Genomic DNA, 27511 nt, shown 5'->3' on the forward strand with positions numbered 1-27511 from the left:
CCTTGCTCAGCCCTGGAAGGTGCCCTTTTGCAACCTATCTAGTACTAAAAGACTAATAACTCAGTGCTAATCCTGTGCTACTCAAAACTTGCACCGGATCTGAATCATCAGCCTAGAAACACACATTCTTGCCTCCAACCTGGTCTCTTTCTCCAACTACCAGTCACTGCACTTGACCTGAAATACAATAAGCAGTGAAACACAAGGAATTTTTGGAGGGTCATGGTCTGCATCCCCATGACTTATACACAGAACACAAGCTGCCTTCACACATGATTTAATAGGAACGGAGGGTAGGGGAAACAGGATGGAGCTTTACCTGTCGTCTCCCTATCTCATCTTTCAGGGTTGCTTTAGAACCATTTTAATCATGCCTGACTGCTGGCACAGCTGTAAATCCAGGTGATTGAGCTGATACTCATGGAGTTACAGGACTGATTTTATGCCACGAAGTAACTATTATATATTTAAAAGAAACCATTTTTCATTCTTATTACAAACACTTTAATCTGGTTGAGATGCAGCAGACACTGCAAACGCAGCTTTTACTGGCTTTCTCTTCAGGTTTCAGCACAAATGAAGATCTGGCCCATGTTTGGCTTTGTCAACGTGCTTTCAACCAGTTCCTTGCAAGCAATGAGCCTGCATGGGCACTGCAGCCATATCCTTGTCACCATAGCCTCCAGCTGAGCTGCCCGAACTGGAGCTCACCTACTCCTCAGGCAGCTGTGTCAGATCCTCAGCGATACCCTGGCTGCAAAACCATCTGTTCAGCCTCTTGAGAAGGACATTTGGTGGCAGGAGGGGAGGAGAAGGGGAAATAGGTAACTGGGAAGGAGATACCACCTAGCACGGCCGGCCAGCCTGTGTCCATGGCTGACGGTCACCCAGCCCATGTCCATCAACCTGGCTGCCCCTCCTGGTCCCTTCACCAGGGAAAGGTGGTCTTTCCTTGGAAGACCAAAGAAATTGCTTGGGTTTCTCCATGCTCCCCAGCCATTTGGAGTTCAACTGCATGAGGAAGCCAGGGGAGAGAGAGTGAAGAAGTGAGAACTGAGAGAAGTAGAGGTGAGAGAAGAGTGAAGGGTTAAGGGACATGTGGTGGGGGCAGCAGGAGAACAAAAAGAAATGGGATACCTTGGCCCAGAGCTGTATTCAATTCTTGATCATTTGTGGCCATGTTTCTGGTTTGCAGGTTAACACACAGAGCCCCAGCTCAGCAGCACAGCACTGGCAGGTAGCAACTGAACTAGTAAACCTCAAGAGTCATCACCTGGGTTCAAACAGAACCACAGAATATTTTGCATGGTGTCTTCCAGTGCTCCTGATTCCAGGAAAACTTAACACCTACCTTCTATACTGCCATGCATCTGTGCTAAATAACAACCGTACTAGTAAGGCCTCCTGGAACGGAAGCTCAAGACAAGAACAGAGACACTTCTTGGCTATGAAGGAGCAAGCTCGAGTCTCACAGGGTTGGCTCCAAGCCTGAAGCAACAACCTCTGTGGGCTTAATATATCTAGGAGGGATAAACAGACCCACTGGGGACTAATGGATAGGTGGGAGAGAGTGGGACAGAGCGGGACAGAGCAAATCCTCCCTCCTGGGTCTATGAGAGAAGCTGTTTTTCCTTCACAAGGGGATGCACGTGGATGACTGCACTGAGAGCCTGGAGGTGAACAGCAGACAGCTCCGGTTTTACTAAATTCCTTCTGCCCGAATGAAGATCATGAGGAAGGGCTGATTTATTATTTTTCCCCCTTTCAGGCACCTAAGCAAATAAAGAACACAACCAGTTAAATGTTAATGGGATTTATGATCTCAGTCACATGTTGAACCTGAGAAATCTTTCTGACTTCTTGCCACAGTGAGATTCCTCTGTAGCAGAACCTAACAGTGAGGTTTCTTCTATAGGACTGGTACTCTGAACTGTAGTGATGCAAATTGCCTTTTAATTAAATGGATCTTCTACAACTTCTCGAACCTATCAAATAAAACCTTAAGGGTTGTTTTCGGTGTTTTTAAGAACCCTTCTACCAATACTGACTTGTACACCGCTCTAAAACAAAGCCAGATGTCCCACAGAATAAAAGGTCCAGATGGAACAAGGATTCAGTCAAAGGGTGTATTCAAGCACACGTTTAACCAGAATATTTCTCACAACAAAAATACATTGCTTTGAAAGGAACAAGATCTTAGATGACTGCAGAAAAACAACTGCAAAATTCAGAAGAGCCTCAGAAGAGATAAATACAGACAGCAAACAGGAGCCCAGTGGCTTAAAACAAGAGAACACCACAAAGGAATAAATCGCGTTAGGCCAATTCTGGTTTTGGAAGGGGCAGTTTGCTGCTATTTAAAACATTAAAAAAAAATTAAAAAGAGCTTGACACAGCCTTTTTTTTTTTTCCTTTAATAAGTTAAGGATCCTTTCAAAAATTAATAGCTCTTTAAAATGGAAACTTCTTGTTTCTGTTGCTCCTGTCAGCACCTCTGATTTCACATGACATGGGTGTCACAGACTCATGCCATCAAATATTCAGAGTCAGGTGGAATCACAACCTTGTGCAATTGCCTGAGATCCCCAGGGCAGAACATGAATTCATAGAATCATAGAATGGTTTGGGTTGGAAGGGACCTTAAAGCTCATCCAGTCCAACCCCCTGCAATGAGCAGGGACATCTTCAACTAGATCAGGTTGCCCAGAACCACATCCAGCCTGGCCTGGAATGTCCCCAGGGATGGAGCATCCACCACCTCTCTGGGCAACCTGTTTTAGTTAAAACCATCACCCCTTGTCCTACTGCAACAGGTCCTGATAAAAAGCCTCTCCCCATCTTTCTTATAAGCCCCTTTTAAGTGCTGAGAGGCCACAATAAGGTATCCCCAGAGTCTTCGCCAGGCTGAACAATCCCAACTCTCTCGGCCTTAAATTCCTCCACCAAAGACCAAATGAGGTCACACAACACTGCCCAAGCACAAAGCCACCCTCTTCCAAGGTTTAAATGATCTGGCTTCCTAGATGGAACAAAGAAACAAGTGCCCAGTTTCCTGGTCCACATCCTTGTGCCCATTTCATTGCTGGCTTATCTGTTACAGAGGAGCCAACCCAGCTCCTGCCCTGCTTGGAACCACAGCATGGGAAGATGCAGCTTCTCCTCCTTTTCAATCCCCAAAGCAAATCTGTGCTGTACTGCACCAACACCACCACTTCCACCTCCTTTCAGATGGTTAAACGCAACTTTTGCTATCTCCTCCTTTACAAATTGCCCCTGCCAACCTCCCAAAAAGCTCTCTACACTCTGTTTTCACGTCAAAGATTGTTCACCAGTGTCAGAGGATGACAGCCTGAATCCCAGCTGAGTCACACTGCCCAGACTGCACAAAATTAGTCCTGAAGCTTCTAGCACTGTTAATGCAGTTTAGAGATGAAGTCTTCTAAGAACAAAATTGCTTCTTTCAACCTCATTATTAGGATTTTCCTGAATTGCAAGCTCCCATTTTAACAATGCACCCACTAAGCCATCCCCTCAAATATTTTCTGTACAATATATCTGCTTATCATGGTTTCTGAGTCTCTGGTCTAATTTGCTTTCTAGTCTGCTTCTATCCTCTGCTTCAGGAAAATTAGGATGAATGAGGTTTGTTAAGGGGAAATACATTTCACTGAATAATGAGTAATAAAGGCACAAAGGAGTCAATGCAATGGGTGTAACATGGTTCGTTTCCACAGTGGCAAGTGTGTGTACACACGGTTGACAGGCATAACAGTGCAGCAAGAGACAGGAATAACATATTACCCCATGAAACTCCTAGAGAGAGATTCCAGCAAGAAGAAGACAAAGAAAGAGCAGAGTCAATGACAAACAGAAAGGTAAAGCCATACAGTGCCCCCCATGCACATAGAGATATGGGCTGCCAGATATTCCCATCCCCTGTCCCACACCCACCAACTCCATCTTCATAAAAACAAGCAAGGAAGCAACAAGTTGGCTGTAGAGGATATTGCCACACATCCCCCATGGTGCATCAGCCCTTTATCTGACAAGACAGGGTGAGAATCTACCTCCTTCCTCCTGACACTTTGGGGGACAATAACCTTGGCTGTTTGGCAAATGCTGCTTGCTTTTCCAAAGAGCTGTATGAAATGCTGTGCAGCTCAGGCACCGTTCTGTGGTGGAAAATGTAAAAATGCAGTCTCTTCTGACTATTCATCAGCTATTTCTATTGAACAAATACAGTTTACACCTGAGGCTGACAAATTTTGATGCCAAATTTGCTAGCTTGCTTTAAGCTCCTCTAATTCTACTTCCCTAAAGACCAAAACATGTCTGTATGTTTGTGGCATGTTTAGAAAAAGAAGGGGATTTCTGTTTGAAATACATTGTTAAATAGAAGACATTATTTTATTATCATCATCATTGGTATTACTGATGTTTCTAGCATCTCGCTGGGGGCCTTATTTTAAAGTGTATTTACTGCTTTGAAGTACAGTCAAGCACAGAAGAGCTTCTAAACAGCTCCAGGCATGAAGCAGACTGATAGCTACTTTGAGAGACTGAGATGGATTTTATGAACCTTGCAGCAACCACTGATACCGTCTCATATGCCTAAACAAATAGACTATTGCAATATTCCAGATGGATGCATTTCCAGACGGAAGCTTTCAGGAAGCTCTGTTTTTCCTGCTTTCTCAGTGACATGTCTATTCAGGAAGAAGTTGATTCATATCACCTTCACTGGACACCAATGAGGTCAAGAACATGCATGAATTAAATCCCACCCACTGAATGGCAATCAAGTATTCTTGCAAACAACCTGGTAACAGCCACATTAAATACATTTTTACAGTGACACTGATGCTGAGTGACAGGCCTGGAGTGTTTGCTAGGAAAAAAACTGGTAACAAAATGGGGAAGATTTCTCAGATTGCTCTCCAAGGGCTCTTTTTCAGGATTATCCAGCTTCAGCAGGCTTGGCACATCCGTCTGGTTTAGCCAAACCATGCAGTTGAGCTAAGGAGGTGACTATCTATTTTCATTTGAGCAGTCTGAGACTTGATAGTGTTCATAACTGGACTAGGGGAACAGACAGCAAATCATCTCCTATGAGTGACTGGATTCCTGCTCACAGGTTAGAGCAGAGACACTGCAGTGTTGTCAGAATTGGATGTCAGCACTCCCTGCCTGATGAAACATGGGCATGTAGAAGAGGTTACAGCCATAATAAAAGCCACAGAAGTAATTCAGATTTCCCCAGGTCTCAGAAATAGGTTTGACTCACTTTAATCTGGGACACAATAAAAAGGCAGGCAGACTTAATGCATTGGCTTTCTGCAAATCCCTGCTCAATGCTTACTTAAAGAGCATCTAAAACAGAAGCAGCTAGGGGCAAACTATTATGAAGCACAGTTGGGGATGTAACAAGTAATTTATTTAGAGGCTGATGAGGTGCTGGTAGATATTCATGGCCAATGCAAGCAATAGAAAACCTAAGCAAGAAAAGACTCAAAGATTAAAAATTACTTATTTTAATCCATAACTTGTCCCTAAGAAAATCTTGTTCAAAAAGAAGATGTTTTAAAGGCAAACCCTGCTGTCTGTTCTTACAGCACAGGGAGTTGCTCTGAAAGGCTCGCAAAATGCCTCTTCTCACAGTCTGCCTTGTAAGTTTGAATTTTTAACGGAAAAGGGAAATTCTCAGTGAATGACGGATTTGGGTAATACTGTTTTGCAAACTAATACTTGTGTCTAATACTATCGTTCTTTTCTACCTCTCTTCAATTTAGAGGAGCTCTGTAAATTTGCTATACTTCTTTTAGTAAGTTTTTGATTGACTCAGTCTGACCACATCCACTTGTGAAAGATGTTGTGTTAATAAAACTCATGCGCAGGGAAACCAAGCTACACACATATCTGGTCAATCTTAGAAAGCAGCCTCGTTTGGGATGTCAAATTTGAGATAAGCAAGGCATTCACCAGTCCAGCAATTCCATCTCAAGGTAATCTTGTTTACAAAGGAGCAGTCAGCTCCTCTGAAAATCAAATTTCCAATGAATAAGGACAAAGCCTTTGAAGAAGGGAGGGCAGAATTCCTTTGAAAAACTTGTATTGGACATGACTTGCCCCAAGATCTACATTCTTTGGCGTAGGATTGGGCACAGAAAGCCCAGACCCCAATATCCCCAAAGTGTCACTCCTTAACTGGCTCACAAATCATACTGACAATGTCAATCCCATCTCCTTCTGTCCAGCAGCTCCTTGGTGAAATTAGCTTAGGCTTTTTGTCCAGCATTTGCTATGAAGAACAGAAGATCTAAAATGAGCAGAAGATCTCTCAGCCTTCACGTGAAAAGAACTGTGACACATCAGAAAATGAAAAACTCGAGAAATACTCCAGGCCAACCTTACCAGAAAGGTCCCAGTAAACTTTTTGCGCTGCAAGGGATATGGCAGTACTTTTCATCAGCAGAGCGCACAAAAGGATGTGGCTGGCTGCCTAAAAATTACTTGCAGTCAAGAATATACAAGACAATTCCACAGTTCCTTGACAAAGGTGAATGTTTTTTCTCATTAGCAAGTAAAACAATTCCTTCACCTTCTCTAATCATAATGTCAATAAACAAGCGAGTTCAATTTGCGCATGGGCTGCTAAATGTTCAGGTAATTACTCAAGGTTAATCTAGCAGAAGATTAAACTAGCCAAGTCTGTTTCCAGGTCGTCTCCTAGAATGTCTCAGGAAAACATTTGCAATACAATTATTCCATAAGCAACTGCTATACATGGAAAATTTCTTTCCATCTTCCAAATCTGAGTTCCCCAAGTTCTGAATAACCTGCATTGTTCTTCCTCTGCTCTCTTCATTTGAAAATGCTCAGAAGAAAAGCTAACCTTCATTTTTACAAGGTGATTCCTATGTGACTGTTGCAAAATCCTCCATGACACTAAATAATGCTCCATGTGTTTCTCTAATGTCTCAAGTAGAGAGCTGTGTTTCAGGGAGGGAGCAGTTAACCTGTGAAGTGAAACTCTCTGGAAAACAAAGTACCCTGAATGAGGGAGCAGGAGGAGAAACACCAAAGGTCTATGAACCAGAAATATGCATGACTCTAGAAATAAGGTTGTAAAGAGTTCACAGACTTCTCAGCTCATTGCGTTAACTGTTCTTTTATAGTAAGGACAAGTTTTAAAACAACTGCCTGAAGACACTGGACTGCCACAAACTGTTCCCATGTGTCCTTGAAAAGAAGTTGGCCAAAGAGTCATAAAAATCTTTGGCTTAAGGTTTGAATGAACCCCTAAAGCTGGGAGAATTTTCAAGGGATTCTACAGCACAAATATAGCGAATTATTTTTTTGCTTTCCCCCAGCTCTGAGAAGATAAAGGACAGCAACTGAACATTTCACTGAGAAACGGAGCCACAAAAGCTGCACTTCAACTAGGACTGTGCCCTGGTTCTGCCTCCTCTGCAGCTTATTTCCTAGAAATTGGGATGCAAAGGAACATGTACTTACGAGAAGGCGAATGCCACCAAGGCCCCACTGACCACAATGAAGTCCAGGATATTCCACAGGTCACGGAAGTAGGAGCCAGGGTGGAGTAACAGCCCCAGGTCAATCATCTTCAGGAGAAACAGAGGAAAAGAGTTTTAAGAAAACAAGTACCAAATCAACACTACTGAGGAACAGGCATGTCTTAGATCAAATGACCCTTCACAAAGTCTTCTACAGGGCTTTGCAGCACCAGGGCATCATCTGGATACTTAGTCAAGCTGCTCATCTAATAGGCACTGAGTGCTCTGTCAAAACCAAAGCTGAAGTCAATAAACTATTACCAAAACCACTAGAGACAGCAGCCCTAAAAGCTACACAGGACTCTCTGCATAGACATACATTAATCTCTGGGAGCAGCAGTCTGTGTGTGAAACATCCAGTTTGATTTCATTCTACCCCAATCCTACCATATTAGTAGGAGTTAACTGGCAGAGGATACTGCACGTCTGCACAAGACTGACCCCATCCTTGCAATGCTGCTAAAGGTCTTCTACAGTTGAGTCTTGAAGTGCAGGCTAGGTTTTACATCATTTTCTGAGAGCTCTACACTGTCCATGTGAGGTTTCTTTTCTCACATAGCTTCAATTCCTTTCACTGAACAAAGGAAATCTGGTTTTTATTCTGCATCTCTTTTGCACCTTGCTCTGACAGTAAAAACTAACTCCATCACTACCCCAAGAATAAATCCTTACTTTAATAGTATTGTGCTTTCTGGAAAGTAACTGCCCCCAACGGTCTTAGCAAAACCTATCGCCCTACTGACTAAAAAAATAAATCCTCAACTTTTGGAAACAGGACAGACCAAGAATCAGTTGCTATTAATATCCCTGGTCAGCATCAAAGGGAAAAGGAAGAATCAGACATGTCTCAGTAAAGTCTGTCAGCTCCTGAGTCCTTAGCCACGCACAGACGTTTCTGCATCAGACACATTTCTTATCTGCTTACACAACCACCTAAAGATATCCTTATTTTCCTTTATAAAATGGGAGATTAAAGAAACCAGGAGAGCCACTTCAGAAAGGCATCTGTTGTGCACTGTCTAACCCAGGAACAGCATTTGGAAGTAAGGTTTTCCATCACCACCACTTCTCCAGGCATCTCAGGGATCTTTGCAGTGTTTCACCTTTTTTCTCCAGCTTCAAGGAAGCAGATATGTAAATCTGAAAGGGGAGGTGAACCTTTCTGCTTAGAAACCTTCTTACCTTGATCACCATTTCAAAGGTAAAGACACCCGTAAAGATATAATCCAAGTATTTCAGAGCCTAAAAGGGAAAGAGAAACTCGTATTAGGGGAGACTACGCATTGAAATAAGCTGCACATGAGCAAAGAGTCTGTTCTAGCAACAGTCTATTTGCTTTAATAGGTAAATATCTCATGGGAGGCTTTCAAACAGTTTAGGCACAAACTTGCATCATCTGATTTAAACAGCAACCTGTTTTCCAGTCCTTGCCAGAGTGCAGTGTGCATGCCCATGAGTTGCTTCAGTTCACCTGCACATATGGCAGCTTTAATAAGTCAAAACTGGAGATTTCAAATAGAAATATTTCAATATCCTTTCTAAAAGAGCTTATTCACCAGCATCTGTGTAGCAGCCTAGTTTTCCCTTCTGCTGTAGCTGATGATAGTGCTATTAAAGACCTTGGGAGAGTAAGAGAGTGCTAAAATCCTTTTTGCAAAACTCATTCCCCAGTTATTAAGGATGAGGGACAGAAACTGCTCGTAGCTACTTCAGCTCATTATTGGTGCAGGAATTTGTGGACCCTCCTCTGGAAAAAGCTAGAACTGACCAGATACAGAAGCAGAAGGCCAGGCCAGGCAATTCCTGCTCTGACCTGGTCTGCCAGCCTGTGCTCTGAACAATTAAGTTCCTTAATCTATTGAAGGGGTGGATGAACACAGGCTTCTCAGCACATATCCTGGTAAACGCAATACCAGTCCATTCAAACACCCAGCCGTCTCCTAAATTTCATATGGATGGGATGCACCTGTTCACAGTCAAATTCATATCATTATACATAGTGAATGGATATTAGGTCAATATAAACATCACATGATACTGCAACTATCAACACTGAAGAGCCTCAAATCAATCAACTGCATCTTGTAATTTCTATCATCTTCAGTTCTGTAGACTGTCAGTTGTCCATGCAGCTGTAACTAGCTCAGTAAATGTGCTTGAAAGAGCGACACCCAGCTATCTGCCTTATGAATGCTCCTGGGCAGAACGCTCTCATGTTCAAGGTGGCATACTCCTACTTCTGCTTGTAACAGCACGCATCTATGAAGATGCCAAGTTTGGTTTGATATCCATGGACAAGCAGATTTGCTACTAATTCTAAGATACTGCTGCCATGCTCCACCAAGATAAAAAGCCGTATCTGGCTTTACTTCCTCGGGCTCTGCTCTGGCAGAAGAATGGGATAGTAGGACAGTGTCAGCCCTGGCTTGCGACTAGGGAGCCTTTCCCATTGCTGAATGATGTCTAGGCTTTGCAGGCACCTCCCCTGTAAGTCACACCAGCCATAAAACCAGTGATTTCCAAGTTCTCACTTGGTTGAAGCAGTAGAAAGGGATGGGAATTGTAAGCATTTTGGTAGTGGAGCAAGCTAATTTGAGTATGCAGAGCTCCAGTTCTGCAGTTGCCAGTGCACCGTGTTACCCTTAGGCAAGGGAATGGACATGCGTTGTGCAAAACTGCTGGGAGAAGCAGAACAACTTTATTCTGGCCATGTTGCTTGGTACTCACATCATTCCTTGGTGACTCGGCTTGGACAGGGTCTTCTGCAGCCAGGGCAATGCTGCTGAGAGCTATAACTATGAGGATGACCATCTCGAAATAGCGCAGGTTGACGATGTAGTGGAAAAGGCGCCGAATCCTGCAAACAACAGAAGCACTTAGACGGACTATTGCAGGTCCTGGAATTCAAGTGCAGTGCTATGAAAGGCTGGCAGAAGGACAACAACCATAAGGAATATCACCTAATATCAACATAATGAAACTAAAAAGTCTTCATAGAAATCACAGCATGGTTTGGGTTGGAAGGGACCTTAAAGGTCATCCAGTTCCAATTCCTGTTACAATAATAGTAAGAAAATAGAAAATACGATCAATGGCTTTAAACTTCAATTTGCAGCTGAGCTGTGGTGAGATTTCAAGTAAGACATTTAACATCGCTGCACTGCTCTATACCAACTCTGCAAAGCAATGACATCTATCTAATTTCTATCTATCTATCTATCTATCTATCATCATAAGAGCATTGAGAGCTTTCAAGCATTCAGACTCAGTTTTACAAGTTACATTTATATATCCCCCCTTCCTTTTCACTCTGAACTCACAGGCTAAAGTCCTGTGAGTTCAAAACTAGGTTTGAAATCCTTTTAATACCAATAAATCCCTTTAAAATTGAGATATACACTACGCACTCTGAGACTCTTAGCTGAAACTGGCTTTGTGGCTATGAGTATTACTTCTACCAATCTCTTCCTTGCCAAGTACCTCTGCCTGCACTTTATTCTAAGATAAATATGCCTTATAAGCTCTATAAATACTTTATGGTAATATATTTGATTGCTTTAACCTAATACATTTCCCCTCAACAAATTGTGTCCAAGAAAAGTGACAAATGCTTCAATTTCCAAGAAATGCAAAACTCCTCACAGGCTTCAGCTAATAACTCTTTCTGGCCACTATTCACCAATATTAGCAGCACAGAGAACTCCGCAATGTATTTGCCAGCTGAATAAAGGACTTAAGTTCTGACCAAGAATCAAATTATAGGTACAACTCACCAGCAACCTTGTTATCTGAGAATGTAATTCACTTCCTACATCACATTTTCTCTAAGTAAATATCTGAATAATTCGAACTGATTTTTCACATTTACTGATACAGTCTTTTTCTCTGAATTGCTAATGGATTCAGAAGGAAAAAGAGTTACAAATACCAAGGAAACAGTTTAGATACAAAACAAGATGAAGAAAAGTGCTTTTGTGGATCCCTGAACTCTGGTTATCAATCTGACAGGAGAAGATTATCATCTACATGCTCCACAAATCCACAGACGTGAAAGCCAACATTTTCAATAACATTTGTAACTGTAATTCGTGCATCAAACTCAATTCATTGAAGGAATTACAAGTCCCTATTTTTAGATCTTCATTGTTCATAACCAGCAGTGAGATGCAGGAGCATTTGTAAAGTGCCAGTGGTGCTTGAGGAACCATTTTAGATGGTGGCGATGGCACTTGAAAAGTAGCACACTGCATTTATGCTTCTCACAACAGTTTTGCCCACTGGCAGGACCCAAGTCACGCATACCCAGCAGGGCTTGCAAGGGAAGAGGGTAGCAATAGCTGTAGTGGAAACCTGTATGCTCCAGAAAGCTGAAAGCTAACTTCTCTTTTGAGAAGTTAGCACAAACTAAAACATCTAAGAGGATCCAGCTGGATCTGCATCTTGCCCAGAGGAAGGAAACCAAGCTGCTGACGTTCCTGAGGCTTAGTCCTTATCCTGTTTTTTCTCCATGGTCCTGTGTAATAGATCTCTCCCAGTGAACTTTGTGTTTTCACTGCAAGAGAGGGAACTATCTTGCGGTGCAGCTTTTGGGGAGAAAACTGGAGAAAACTGCAAGGTGACTGAAACAACATACCAGCTCCTGGACTGTGAGATTCACAAAGTCGTAACTGAAGGGGGAGGTGGGAGAAACAAGCAAACAATGAAACTAGTCTTCATAGAAATCCCAGTCTGGTTTGTATTGGAAGGGACCTTAAAGCTCATCCAGCTCCAACCCCTGCCACAGGCAGGGACCCCTTCCACTGGAGCAGCTTGCTCCAAGCCCCTGTGTCCAACCTGGCCTTGAGCACTGCCAGGGATGGGGCAGCCACAGCTTCTCTGCTCTTGCTGCTTCTCTGTCTGCCCAGTCCACTCCTCAGTTCAGACCTTTATGGGCTTGGGATCACCCAGCTTTCCACTCTGCAATGCTGCCTTCAGCAGACATTTTACAGCTCATGCTCCTTTTTGGTCCACAACAAAAGAAGTCCACAACAGAAAGACTTGTACTACCAAGTATTAGGGAAATAGAGTTTCCTTATCCAATGAGACAAGGGCCAAGCTCCATAATTCAAATTTGACCCAGTAAGTATAATTACACTATGAGTGCACCTAATCTAATACTCTGCCTCCCCTTTGGCTGCCTTTTGCAGGAATTCCATGGATATGTTGTTTTACTGGAAATAGCACAATGCTATCGCAAGTATCCTAAGGTCTACCTGGAGAAGTCAAAGGGAAAACATGAGTGTCTCTTGTGGATTTGAGACAGAAAGGACATGCACTGAGTCTTCAGTTCATTTCCTTTGGAGACAGGACTAGATTAGCAGTAGCTTGGGGTCATTCTACCTCTCTAACAGCTGGCATTGAGAGATAGACTCTAACTTCTCCCACTGACGAATTCCTTCTGTGTTCATAGCTGTACTGTCTTGGAGGGCTGTAGCCTAAACTGTGTATCTGGCACTTGTTTCTAAAGAAGGTATTCAGCCTGCCCACTGTCCAGGGGTGCTGGAAAGTAGATTCCACCAGAGAAGCATTTCTGATGTCAAAAATGTGTACATAGAGCAGCCTGTTCTGTTCCACCAGCTGCACAGGCAGCCAGGATGTCACAGTCCTGAAGAGCAGGGGGTGCAGAAGCACTCCTTGTTCTCTTGAATCAAGATGCTAAAGGAAGGGCCTGAGTTCCCCCTAGGTGCCTGAGCATGCAAGGTACAACCTGAGACACCAACATCAAGGATCTGCAGCAAGTCTACTTGAGCCGGAGAGAGACAATCACATCTGCTCCTAGCAGATCTCTGGGTTGGCAGAAGTTTCAAAGCCCTCCATCGCCCCAAGTTACTGCTTAAAATGACTCACAGGCCTTCATGCTACAATTATTACAACTCCTGCTGCTCTTGTCTAGTCCTGCAGCCTTCAGAGTGACATACTTAGTATTTACAGGCTTTGAGTACAAAGCTCCCCACGAGGTACAGATGCCTGAAGCAGAAGAAATGCTGTAATCCCAACAGATCCCATGAGCGGTACTTTCAGCAAATGAAAAATATTCATGTTTTCCCAGAAGCTGAAGGTTTTCAGGTCCTAGTACAGCAAGAGCATGATTTCTAGTTGAGGAACCTGCAGGAATCTGCTGACATCAAAAAAAGGCCCCCAACCTGTGTTTCCTGGTAATGTTTCTCCAAGTGATAGTAGATGCTCCCATATACTGATACAACTGAGCAAATAGCCCACCTGATCACCAGCAGGGCAGTTAGGAAGGGTCTGCCTAAAGCAGCATCTTTTCCTTGTCCTACCAATATATTCCCTCAGAAAATCCCACTTGAAAGACAGCAACTGGTCTGCAGCCTCCATAAGCTTTTATGTCATTTCTCAATGAGTTTGACTAGCAGAGATGAAGATCAAGCTGATGTTATTGCTCTGAACGCCCATGCCTGAAGTACCCGTAACCCACAAGTGGTATTACAGAGTCAGGGTACTTACGGATTTGTAGGACTTAGGATAAACATGGAACTGTAAGGCAAGATTGGTTTAGGCCCATTTTTTGTCAAGTCATCGACGTCTTTCTTCTCCTCTGTTTTACTTTCAAATTCAACGTTGTTCACTGAAATATGAGTTTAAGGAAACAGAAACCAGAGAGTTAAAAATGTATCTTTACACATCAGGCTGCCTGCAACAGCTGGATATGCAAACAGTGCAGCTGGGAAAGCAAACAGCCTTTGAAGATGTTGATTAAATGTGATGAACAATCATTTGATTATTATCACTGCTATTTACTACGCTATGATATACACTGCAATTATCTTTCTTAACTGCTGCACTGATGAGCAATAGATCAGAAATGGCCAGGAAATGAAGATGCCCAGTGCTGACAAACAAAGAAGCCTTACACTTATTTCTACAAGAGCTGCCAAACTGGGGATGGAAATCCCATTCCAAATATCATACATTATTAGGGAGAGAGAAGCAGCTAGGGATACTTGGAAAGAAAAAAGTGAGTTTAACTAACTCCATAATCTCATATCTTCTCCCACAGATCAGCACTCATAAGTGTATCAGCTTCTGAATGTGCAGAAGAGCAAATTCTTAGATCAGCTTCAATAATTTTGGGGTTAAATGCTGAACTTCCCAGTGTTAGGAAGAGACTTGGAAGGGATTTCTTGGAACCCTTAGCCCTGCGCCTGCATAGTGCACCCCAGTTTTGGCAGAGCTCCCCGTGTATAAATGTGTCAAGCCCCATCCCGCATCAGGTTTTTCATTACATGGACCTCTTCTAGATGTTAGTTCTGAATCTCACTTCCAAAGGTTAAAAATGCATTCTCCCATTTCCATCATAAGCTTACTTGCTGTGGGTTTATAGGACAATTTGCTCAATTTCCAACGTATGAACTGGAAAACATTTTATGCTGCAAATTCTCTTGTTAGGCAGATACTGACTTGTCTATTCATTCAAAGGATTTGGAATCCAAAAGCCTCCACCCACTTATAATGTGTTAGGTGCAGGGTTTTATTACTTTTTGTTTTATTTTGCAACAAAACGACACTTCATTGTGTGTGAGTGACATGTTCAATAAACTGCTTATTGCATCTGAAGCCAGATACCAAGGAAATGGCCAGGAAAGAGAGAGGCTGATAAACTGTGATTGACAGACACTCAGTACTGCAATATAGTAGAATTATCGCTTAAGAAAAAGAAGAAATTAGGATGGTGGGGGGGGGAGACCAGTCTTGTGCGGCTGACAACACAGTTAGAAAGCACATAGAGAAGCCACCGGTTTTTGGCTATGCCTCTTGGAAAGCAGTGTCCTGACAGCCTGAAATCTGATGTGGACCTCTCGGATCTCACACTGCAACCCTCCTTGGCACCCCCAGGTCTCAAGACTTCCCAGGCTGTGCCTACACTGCCAGGGACGAGCCACAGCCTGGTCAGAACACGCTGGTGGCCGGGTGTTTGCAGTGCACACCATGGACACAGTGGTCCTGGACCATCTGTAAAACAGGGTAGATCCACACTGATAGACCCAATGCATGGAGCTCTGGAGAAGGACAGGTGAGGGTGGATCTGCTGAAACTGAGACACAGGGGACTGCAAGAAGCTCTAAAATTACACAGCCTGCAGGAACCCAAAGCAGCAGGGTCACCCGATGGATGCTGTGGTAGCCGTGTCACCACAAAAGACCTGCTGCTCCACAGTGGGCTTAGCCAATACACCAAGTAGTATGAATATGGTCTGTGGGCTTGAATGCAATGCCACTGCTTCCCATGCCCTTGTCTGAGGGGTCTGTGGCCCACCAGGCCTCTGGGGCACCAGAGAAACCATAAAACAGCACTGCTGGAGTTGGAGCTTGCAGCATGGCAGCAGAGGAAGGCAATAAAGCAGAGGACTGACTCCTGTGCTCACAAGGTCTGCTGCAGTTGCTTGTTTTGCTGCACAGCTCTCAGTTACTATATTTTATTGTCTTTCTTGCTCCTTCTCTTATGTAAAGATACATGGATGTGCTCTGGGTGAGCCATCTTCAGGGAACCTGATGTGGTCTTTTCCAGAACCACCAGGTGACCCAGGGACCCCTTTTGGGTTCCTGCAGGCTGCATGAATTGTAGAAGCTGTATCAGCAACTTCTCCTATGCACCTATTGCAAGGATGGCCAGGAGATCCCCTTCACCCATCATGTGTTGATAGCTCCTTGGAAAGTGACCTCTTTCCTGGCAACTTCTTAGCAAAAAGCAGGGGGACAGAGGCACTCACTTGGTATGACAGTGGTTTCCCCCGGCGGGGCAGTGATGGTGACAGGGATGTTCACAGTGGTGGTTTTGTCCATCGGTGGCTGAATCATCCGTGTCACGTTCTTCTGGTTGTCAGCATCTTCTGGCTGCTCCGGCACCTTCTGCAGGTAGGTGCTGGGAAGGGTGTGCACAGGGACACTCACGCTTCCACTAGCCTCAATCTCACACTTATTCTCCCTAAGGTAGAAAAGCAGGTTTTATTGGATACGGCCCAGGAAGGAGCCAGAGAACATGCGCGCCCTGGTGCAGCATCTCTTGCTAGGTTGTATAGACTATTTTCTCCATGGAAGTCCTTTGCAGGAAAGTCACAGGCTGCAGGACAACCTACTGATAGCACAGTATGTGACCTGGTCCTCTGAGCCAACATTAAGAGGAGCCATGCCACTGAGCATCACTTTATTCAGTTTAATGAGACTCAGAACTGAGGTTCATAAGGAAGGACCAGACAGCACTTACATGTAACAGCAACATTAGCTTTCCAGCATCAGCTGGCTTCTGAATGAATTCTGACATTCTGCTGCTTAATGTTCTCCTGAGACCTTATTTTAAATATGGTGACCCTCTTTCCCAGTCCTAAACCCCTCTGTAATGTTGCTTTATGCAGCTGAATAGCTTCTGCATTCCTCTGCAGCAGTAGCTCTATTTCAGTGAGGGGGAAAGTGAGCTTGTGCACACGATCAAACTAAACAGTATGCAAAGTGTTTTGAAATCCATCTGAAAGGAGGATAATATAGACAGGAAAATTATTATCTCAGTGCCACTCACAGCTCTCCACGGTGACATGAACGCTATTCTAAAGGATCCCAGTGAAATTTCTTTTCCACCAGACTAATAAAGCTGAAAAGGCAATCTATCCTTCTTTATTAACTACTTTAAATGCTTCGTGAGTACAATTTTTCTCACTTGACTTACATAAGAATTAAACCAAATGGGGTACATCGGTGTTCTTAATGAAAGAAGCCACGTGCTGTAACAATTGGTGATGCAGCTGACAGGCTCATCATAAAACAGTAAAAAGAGAACCAAAGGACTATAAGCAAGACTGGATGCTTTTTAAATATCTGTCCCACAGAAACTTCCTTGAAATTCTCTGCTCCATGTTATGTGTCCTACAGGGTCTGATGGTATTTAGATCAAGGATATTCCGTTACATAAACCTGAGCTATTCTATGGTCCATCATGGACTGAAACCACCCCTGGGAGCCTCTGACATTACCGACTGAAGCAAAACAGATCTGCAGGTTGTGGTGGTAGCTGGTGTGGGTGTGAGAACAACAGGGAACACCTTGGGAAGGGGAATAAGTAATTCCCTGAATCGTGTCTGTGGTCTCGTGGCCCCTGAGCTGTCCCAGGGACAAGTCCAACCACGCAGCACTCACTTACTTGGGCTGATGATTCCGGTGCTCCTTCTCGCCAGCCTCCCCCTCCTTCTCCCCGTTCTCCTTCTCCACCGAATCGTAGGCTGACAGCGCCCTGTTCCTGAACCTGTGCCGTCTGTGAGGCTCGTCTCCGTTCTCACCCTTGGACCCGGGCTCCCCTTCCCTGTTCCCAGACCTCGACCCTCCCCGATGTCGGGAACGTCGCTCGCTCCTGGCCCCGTTGATTGTCCCATTGCCTTCCTTGCCTTGCCGGTCAGCAGAGTGCCGGTGAGGCCGGTGCCTGCGGTGCTCCTTCTCACCACCTTCATCCACCGAACCCCGGCGATGGTGCCTCTTTCCCCCTTCCTGACCCCTGTTCCGATCACTTTTCCCTTCCTTACTTCCCCCTTCCACCTCCTTGCTGCGGCTCCGGTGCTGCCTGTGCCGCTCCTCCTTATTGTTGACACCAGGTTCCCCGTTCTCATCCTTGGTCACATCACCCTTCTCTTGCTCTCCCAGTTTGTCCTTATCCCGATGCCGATGGTGCTTTCGTGGAGCTTCTGCCCCATCACCGGAGCTGACTTTGGTCTGCTCCACCTCCTGCACATCCACAGGACTCAGCTTGCTGATGTTATTCCTCCCTTCGCTCCTCGGCTCTACCACCAGCGGTCGATCCAAATGAGTCTTCATGTCCGGCCTGATGTGAAGGGTGGTGGCGTAACGCACCCGCTCCTCTGGATCCAGCTCGTTGTACAGCGCCTCGCAGCTGGCTCGGAAATTGTGCATCCGGATCTGGCTGGTCCTCTGCTCCCAGACAGACTTGGATTTGGAAGAGTTCTGCTGCTTGCTGAGGAGGGGAGGAAGGTGGAAAGTTAGTATCCAGCTTTGAACTGATTCCCTAAAACCAACCAAAAATACAAGAGGAATTTTTCAGCTGAGACTGGGGATTAGGGGGTTGAGCCAAAGAAATTATAGGAATGGAGAGAAAATGGCTGGCGGAAAACATGAGCAGGGAAAGCCAGCAGGATCATCAGTGTTAGTTTGCCCCCACACGCGTTAGGCATTATGGAACACGCCCTCTGGAAAGGAGTTATCTTGGCTTCTAAAACAAGGCCATCAAAGTGTCAGGTACAGCCTGAAGGGTTAAAGTCTCTGCACATGTCATATAGCACAGCCAGCGCTTTGAAACAGCCTACAAGGCTTCCCACAATTAACAGCACCTCTGTCCCCACCTGGAAACATCTGGATGAGCAAATCAGCAGTGAAGAAGAGAAATCAGACTGGCAGGAAGAGCAAGGAGAAATGAAACCTGTCCCTGAGCATCAAAGCCTGAGCTGTTCTGTGTATTGTGAAAAGACCCCAGCGATGGGGAGAGTCACACATAGATGCAGATATGATGAGAGCACCTTTATCCCATGGAGAAACTAGCTCTTTTTTATGCCTTTCACCTATTATGCTGATGATACCTCTATTGGCATTGCCTTAATGCTTTAATTCCTCAACACAGCTCTTGGTTTCTGATCACCACATGCAAATGGGTCATCTCCCTAAGCCAACACAGGCAGGGCAGGCTGTTTTGCTTTCCTCCTAGAGACTACAAGGCAAATTCTGCTTTTGCATAAACCCAAAGTAAACCCATTGGCTTCCAGGGTGGAGCTCTGCATTTAGCTACATGGAGGTCCAGCACCAATTTTCTTCCTTAATGAAACTTCCTCTAACAAAGACAGGAAAATCATTCTCCTTCCACCAGCCTGCTCTGTTGTCTCCCTTTGCCACACATGAGTCTGAGCTCTGCACCCAGAGGGGCCGTGTGGGACTCCAGCACTTAACACACACCCCACAAGGGAGGCAGACGCATCTTCCTGACGCACTTTGTGGGCTCCCCTGACAATAGGAGAAAGCAGCTCCTGTGCGTGTATGTGCTGATTTGGACTGTCAGGGTCTGTCACTGTGCACAGACCCTGGGGGAAGCAGCACTCATGTAGCACAGTGGGAGCTGTCAGAAAGGCTTCACATCTCAGAGCTCTGCTGGGGGATCACTTCTTTACCAAAGGTGCTGCTGCCTGGTTCTACTAAAGAGGCAAAAACCTACTTAGCAGCTCCCTGCAGACAGGAAGGGCACCCAGGCAGGTGTGAAGGCATTTGATTTAAACCAGAAATCACAGAGCTAACCACCAAACCCACAAATCTACATTCCCCATTCTCAAGAGGCACATTCTGGACTAATTCACGAGCAGCTGAGTGCCCCATTTACACCACAGCTTAAGAACTGGTGTCAAAAATCACAGTTCTAAATGTAAATTATACCAGAAGGTACTGAGGACATAGCTTAGAGCCCCACGCACCAAAGATCACACTTCAAAAGGAGAACAAGCCCATCATTAGGGAAGAGCACTCCCCAAGCTGTCCTAGTGACCCCTGACACTAAACTGAACAACCTCATCATAGCATAATTTGCCATTTCTTTTTGGTTCTACATTATGAAAGATTATCACGTTATCACTCAGCAGCAGATGTACTTGGGTTTAGAAGGAACTAATGAGTAAACATGCAAAGACTCTGACTGCCCAGGCCTGCTGCCCTATGCAAGGATTTCCCATAAGGAACTATATTTGCAGCCCTTCATGGTCAGCACAGATGGGCACAGAGAGTTGAAGCTGCCTTAGACAGGCATCCCGTCCTGTGCGTCGTCCAGGATGGGTGGGTGCCTTGCTCTACAGTGCTCCAGATCTAGCACTGCTTAAACAAACTGGGCTGAAAAACGAACCTCCTCTTTAGCACACAGGCTCAGGGAAACAAGACAGCTTAGGGACAGATACGTGCATGCCCAAGTGCTGCCTTGGCACAAGCCACCAGATGCATTTTGCTCTTAGAGGATATTTCTCACTTCATAAAGAAAGTCCTTGGGGTGGGGACCGGCTTCTGGTTTGTGCTTTGAAGAGCCGGAATGAGCTGTCAACATTGCATCCATACCTAGGAGTAACCAGTCAGAGCTGGGAAACTGCTCTTCTGCTGACCGAAGCCTTCAGTTGATCTGAAACCAAGAGCACAGAGAAGAGCACAACTGCTTGCTCCCCATCCCCTGTGCTCTATTTCCATGGGACAGGCACCACGCAGGGGTGGGATGCAAAGTCCCAGCCTCCCTGATGGGACTCTCCAAAGTAAAACACACAATAAGCCACCAGGCAGCATTCCTGGACACAGCCTCTCCATAAGTGCCTGCACTGAGCCCATCAAAACCAAGATATAAAAGAAAATCTCCTAAATCAGCCTGGATGTGGTGAGGAGGAAGGTTGAGGGTGCAAGGTTGGTACTCATCACAGTGCGGAGGAGACGCTCAGAATCTGCTAGCTCTGACACAAGATGTATCATTTCAGGATGGGTTTTAGTTGTGTTTCAGTTGTGCCAAGAACATAAATCAGCCTTTAAATTATATCTGAGGTGCTAAAGCTTCCACTCTACCTCACTCATAGCGCACTGAAAGGTGCTGACAGGTACATACACCACTGAGAAACTGGAGCAACCACGTAATGCTCATATTAACAAAACCTATTTTGCCAAAATCCCTTCCTTAAAACAGACACTGACATTATAGACTTGAATTTCTCAGCATCTAGAAACGAGATGCATCCTTAACGCTGACACAAGTAGCAGAGGTGACTGCCAAAAGACTACAACACATAGCCACCCACTGCTTTGGATACTGACAAGCTGAAGAGCAGGAGGTTCAGAAGTAATGCCTTCATCCTTTCTGCTTTCTATGTGAAAAGGCACCAAAAAAAGAAGTAAATCAGAAAATATCTGAAGTGCAGTAAAAACACTACCAGGAGAATGTGCAGCCTGCCTGCAAGCCCATTATCCTATTCAAACCAGTCAAGAACATCAGGAGCAAGTGACATTGCACATAAAGTCTGCTGCAGGAAATAGAAGCAAAGCAATGGAGCAGGTTGGACCCTCTGGGGACAGTGTTTCAGGGGTTTGGGAGCCAAAGCAGCAGCAAATGGAAGGAATGTGTTATCTCCCTGTCCAGCCTAATCTGACTCTCGCTTTCTACATGCTCTCACCACAGCTGGGCATGGCCATATGCGACAGCTTCTCCTCTCTTGTTGCTCTGCTGTAGCTCTTTGCAGAGAAGAGCTTTTGAAGTTATTTGTGGCCCAACAGGATGTCACTTTGAAACAAAACCTGGTTTCATTACAACTGCCTATCTGTGAGGATATGGTGGCTATGCACACAACACAAAGTATTGCAGAAGAGATGTTAAAAAAGACAGGGCAAAATCATTTCCTCTGCTTCCTCTAGTGTTAGGTCCACATAATTATTGACCCTGCATGAACTGGAGCAGACACAAACCGTCTCCAGTACAAGCATGATAAGCTGCAGCACAGCTTATCCACAAACTGATAAAAAATGAGCCTCTGTGATAACAAGTATTTTTTCCAGAAAAGAAAATTATCTAATTATGAAGCCAACTCCTTATCTGAAATCCTGTTCACTGCTTGCCTCCTAAAATCCTTCTGAATCTATTCAGAAAACGGCAATAATCACTTCTGATCTACAGACATAGTACAAAGATGAATGCTAATTCATATTATAATTACTTTCCCTATTTTCTGTCTATAGAATATTTGGAACTCTTTGAATGCTATTGGCCATATACTCAGTTTTCAGTTCTTGTAAGCTTGAAATGCTGCAGCAGATATTACTGCTAATGTGCTTCCCTGAGTAGCTTCACTGCTTCTGTTTGGATTAAGAAGCCAGTAGTCAAATAACTCCTGCCTGGGGCTATAAATAAAACCATACAATTCATGTAGAATCAAATAAAATTCATATTAATGAATCAGTGACTAACGTGGGTCTTAAAAAAACGCAGTCACTGTGTAGATTGTTCGAAAAAGGAAAGCGTATTTTTAGTCATATTCTAATCTTAGGGTATTCCTTAATGAGTAAAGATGTTGTTATCATAACCTTTATAAAGCGCTGCTTCAGTTAATGGCACTTTGCTTCCCAGATCTACTGGTTTAATCAGCTACATAAATGCAATCCTTCAAATTTTGCTTTAGTAAATAATGAAAGCTGACTCTGAACATCATAATTTGATGTTAAAAATACCTACATTTTAGATTGTGGGCATGAAAGAATATTTTCTGATTACAGATGAAAGGGAGTTTCTTGCTAAAATACAGTTTCAACCAAACATGCAATGCAAAAAAACCTTTCCTCTAAACCCATATTTTCTGTTCATAAACTGGGAGAAGCTCTCTCCATATTTCAATTTTCCACTTGGAAAATACAAGGTAACATTTTAGTTTGGGGCAGGCATGCACAAAGCAGAATGGTTTATCTCTGGTTTGATAACACAGGTTTTTTTCCAGATGAACTCATCACCAGTGTTTAAATTTGCTTTGCCAGTGACCCCAGGAGTTTCTGCTCGGATGCTTTGGCACCTTCTCTTCTTTATGAGCTCCATGTCTCAACTGAGCTCTCCTGGGACATGTACTGTGCCGTCCCACCAAGCTGGTGCAGTGGTGTGCATCAGAAATGCCACCACCAAGAGCTGCTGCAGAAACCACTGCTCAGTCTTCTCCAATATTATCCTTAAATTCGGTTCTATATATATCAGAATTTTTCATACTGAAGTTTCTCAGAAAAAAAACCAAAACACATTTTCTTGCATAATATTTCTCTTAATGTCTATTAGCTAGAAACTCTAGATTTTGAACACTGTCTAAGCCTAATACAGTGCTGGCTGTGTATCACACCCTTATGTTCAGAAACTTGCTACGGAAATCTGAAATGCCTTTCAAAGAGATACCAATTTCTTTGGTTGAGAAAGTTCACTAAATCGTAGAATCCCAGCCTGGTTTTGGTTGGAAGGGACCTTAAAGCCCATCCAGCTCCAACCCCTGCCACGGGCAGGGACAGCTTCCACTGGAGCAGCTTGCTCCCAGCCCCTGTGTCCAACCTGGCCTTGAGCACTGCCAGGGATGGGGCAGCCACAGCTTCTCTGGGCACCCTGTGCCAGCGCCTCAGCACCCTCACAGGGAAGAGCTTCTGCCTAAGAGCTCAGCTCAGTCTCCCCTCGGGCAGGTTCAAGCCATTCGCCTTGGCCTATCACTGCAGTCCCTGATGAAGAGTCCCTCTCCAGCATCCCTGTAGCCACTTTAGGTACTGGAATCTGCTCTGAGGTCTCTTTTGCAGCCTGAACAGCCCCAACTTTCTCAGCCTGTGAAATAAGCTGCAATGGCCCAGACCAGACTCTGTAGGGACCACAAGCATTCTGTAATGATCCCACCGTGAACTCCAGACTTTTAGGAAAACCCAGGACTAACCACATCAGGGAATGAAGTCACAACCCCCTTTTGCGCATGATGAGGATGGAAATGAAACAGATAGGTCCAGACAGTGAATATAGAGAAGCAACTGATAGAGATCAAGAATAATTTGGGTTCTTGGATGGTGAATGACACTTTCATTCTGGTAGAAGATATTGAAGCTTTCTCATTTTCCTCTGTACGCTATCAGGTTGTCTACAGCTGGGTGGATGCAGCAGAGACGTGCTGTGATGGTCTGGGTGGGAAAGAAAGAGCTGCTCAAAGAAAACCAAGTTTTGTTCTGGCAGTGCTGGTGTTGAGCACTTCTGGAAATAAAAATCCTCAGCTTGTGAAACACTGGGGTTTGCTTTATTTATCAAACTAGAAAATGCCTTAAGAATATGTCAGGTTTCATGTCCAAGCAATGACTGACACCTCTGGACCCCATTAGAAATAATAACCAATAGCAATGCAAACAAAACCTCAAGTTACTGAACCACTTTGATTTCATCGGCAATTGAAATGTAAGGATTTATATGAAAATCCAACATCCCAGAACTCTTAAAAACCTACTACTGGAAAAACACAACATAATTATTCACTTAGCTGTGTGTCATCCCCTATGTACATACAACTAGTCACCAATAGCAGTATGTATCTTAGATAACTGCTGATCTTGAAGTAATAGAGCAGATCTGTATTTAACTACCTCTCCTCAGTGAATTAAGCATGTATTTTGTACTGCTTGCACTGCTTGTATCACAGATCTTTTAGCTCGAAAGGCTGGAATTAGCACAAGAAAATTATTTCACCTTGATTATTTAAAGAAGCTAGCTCTGATGTTTTGTCTTTAATTTCTTACCAATGTACAATTATTGATATTTTTAATAAGCAAGGATAGGGGAATAAAACCCAACTTTGTATCTCAAAAGATTTCTGAGTAAGCTTTGTTCTTTCAAAACAGATGACCATGGCTTTGCAGATCCTGGTTCTTAATGATATTCAAGGCCCAAAGTATTTTCTGCTGTTTGAGCAATCCAAGGGAGAAAAAGGAACGGGGATATTTTTTGCACCTTTTACAAGCTCTTTTCGATCAGCAGAACTGTTCAACTTCCATCTGTGCCCCAAAATCACACCATTTATCTATTCAGTATAATTACAGCAATAGCACTCCCAGTGGGTAGAAACAAAGTGGTATAAAGGCATCCTGAACCTATGCTAATATTCACCCAGGGAATGGGAGTCCAGAGCACCTGCACAGCCCTAAGGGGAGCTGTTCCAGTTTATCTATTTGGAGAAAAAATAAACCCCCATATTTCTAACCCTTACATTTATACTGAGTAAACAAGAATTTCAGATGTCTTTGCAGGGAGCTTCTACTGCTGCTCTGTGATGGCTGGTACTTTTATACATTGCACATTGTAATGGGGTACAGTGATTTATTTAATCAAAACAGGAGGCATTGCTGGAGAAATGCTCTTTAGATACCCACAGAGAAGAGAATGCACGCTCAGCTCATCTGTCAAAACCAGCTCTGGTTTGCATAGGAAATTACAAATTACTGCCCAGACGGTGCATAGAAATGTTAAAGAGGAGAAGAATCCTCAGTTACAGCTTTTTGCAGTAAAAATTAATTCTGTTCAGAGACCAGATGTGAGTCATATCAGCAAAAAAAGCCTCTATTATACTGTCTCTATTGCTGGTGGGGAGTTAGCAACAGACCTCAATGCAAATGCCTTCGAATGTAGGCAAATCCTCCTTCGAAGGGGCTTTTAGTAGCTGTGGTTTGATTTCACCTTCTTAAAAGGCAGCTCTGTCTATAGAAGTTTTGAAAAGGAGCCAGATTCTTCATTCTTACAAGGCTTCATTTCTTATTGCGCAAACATTGCCTCCTACCAGTTTAGTGGAACTTCTACTGGAGTGTTGTGGAGGATGCAGCTCAGCACCTCTCTCCCATCACCACCTTTAGCCATCACCTTCCTCCTGCCAGGGGTAAAGCAGGGTCAGAGGGAACCAAAGGGCAATAGACCTCTCTCTGCATCTTTCTGCCTGTCGAGACACCATTGCAGCCAATAAATGCACTGCAAGAAATGAGCCAAAAGCTGCCTTGGTGTAGTTTATTCCCCTAATTTTTCACTGTCCCAACCCTGTGACATCTCAGACCTTAGCACAGACAAGTCACACCTACTTTTGTTAGTTGAAAAGGTTCAGTCTTGGTCACAAGAAGCAAAGCTCACACATCGTATCAACATATTTTAAATACAAATATGTCTAAGATCCACCAGTAGATAAGAACCCTCAAAACACCCTGGGAAAAAAGGAAGATGTCAGGAAGCTGGTGGAAAACATCTTTCGTTTCACTGTGCCTTTGGTAGCTGCTATGGTGCACATAAGACAAACCCACACATGTTTGAATTGCACTTACTTGTCTCTTCAAAAACATTAAAGAAGAAAGATAACATCAAACGGTAAAGGTATAACCCAAAGCCAAGACACTGAGATGGGTTGATGAGAAGCTGATGATGATTTCTGTTGTATTAGTCAGCAGGAGCAATGATATTTTCTACAAACCTGCATTGGTGTCAAAGCACACCCACGATTCACAGCAAAGCCAGCAAGATTTGTTTGTTAGGAAGGGGATAGAGTGAATGGAAGGTCTATCACCGTGTTCGCTCAGCCGCAGGTACATAGGAGTTTACTGAGTGCCTCATTTTTACCGTATCTATAGCTTTAAGCTCCAGCTCAAGGTCAGAGAGCACAGGCATACCCAGTGCTCTCATAAGTTTCCCAAAGATGCTTATGGAGAGTTTTCCAATTTGGTCTCACTTGGGCCCCATTTCCAGAAGTTTTTTATATAATCCTTCTCAAGCTTTCATTTGAAGAGCACACTCACAGTTGGCCCACATGCTCCTATTGAACCATAAGTGCAAACACTGGTGGAACGTCAAAGCCATCAGCCCAGTACATAATAAACACAGAGGACAAAAATACAAGTGAGAACAAGATGAACCACCAAATAAGGGCAGACAGGAGAAGAGGGAAAAAAGTTAAGGAATAAACAAAGGAAAACAGTTAAGGGGATGGGAGAAAAATGAAGGAAGGGAGGAAAAAATCACAGTCAATGTTCAAAACACTACGGAGTTGCTCACGATCAAATCACAAGCATTACATGGCAATGTCGTACACCTTCCAGTCCTTCCACTGTATGTTGGTCTGGAGGCTTTCCACAATGATGGGAATGATTTGGGGGAAAAACAAGGGAGGGAAGTGAAGGCATCAGGAGAAGGGGAAAGAGGGAGGTTTATAAATACAGAGATAGAAATCCATGTACTGAATATTGTAACAGAGAGCAACTCACGGTGAATTTACGCTGGAGACTGACGAGCTGCGAGATACAGTACCTCGAGTTTGCTTTACAAAACTGCACATGCAAAAACAAAACAAACAAAGAAAACAA

General features: G+C 44.0%; 1 protein-coding gene across 1 annotated transcript in view; it reads right to left on the minus strand.

Moving 5' to 3' along the window:
* The window catches only part of LOC136022348 (voltage-dependent N-type calcium channel subunit alpha-1B-like), a 289675-nt gene that overhangs the window by 56882 nt on the left and 205282 nt on the right, over positions 1–27511 (minus strand). The window contains exons 21-27 of the mRNA XM_065695506.1: positions 27413–27475; positions 17766–18587; positions 16345–16559; positions 14082–14202; positions 10302–10431; positions 8757–8816; positions 7516–7622 (exon numbers count right to left, since the gene is read on the minus strand). Coding sequence (XP_065551578.1) covers positions 7516–7622; positions 8757–8816; positions 10302–10431; positions 14082–14202; positions 16345–16559; positions 17766–18587; positions 27413–27475 — 1518 coding nt within the window. The remainder of the gene's footprint in view (positions 1–7515; positions 7623–8756; positions 8817–10301; positions 10432–14081; positions 14203–16344; positions 16560–17765; positions 18588–27412; positions 27476–27511) is intronic.

This window comes from Lathamus discolor, chromosome 15 (genome assembly GCF_037157495.1).
Source record: "Lathamus discolor isolate bLatDis1 chromosome 15, bLatDis1.hap1, whole genome shotgun sequence".
Taxonomy (NCBI): Eukaryota; Metazoa; Chordata; class Aves; order Psittaciformes; family Psittacidae; genus Lathamus; species Lathamus discolor.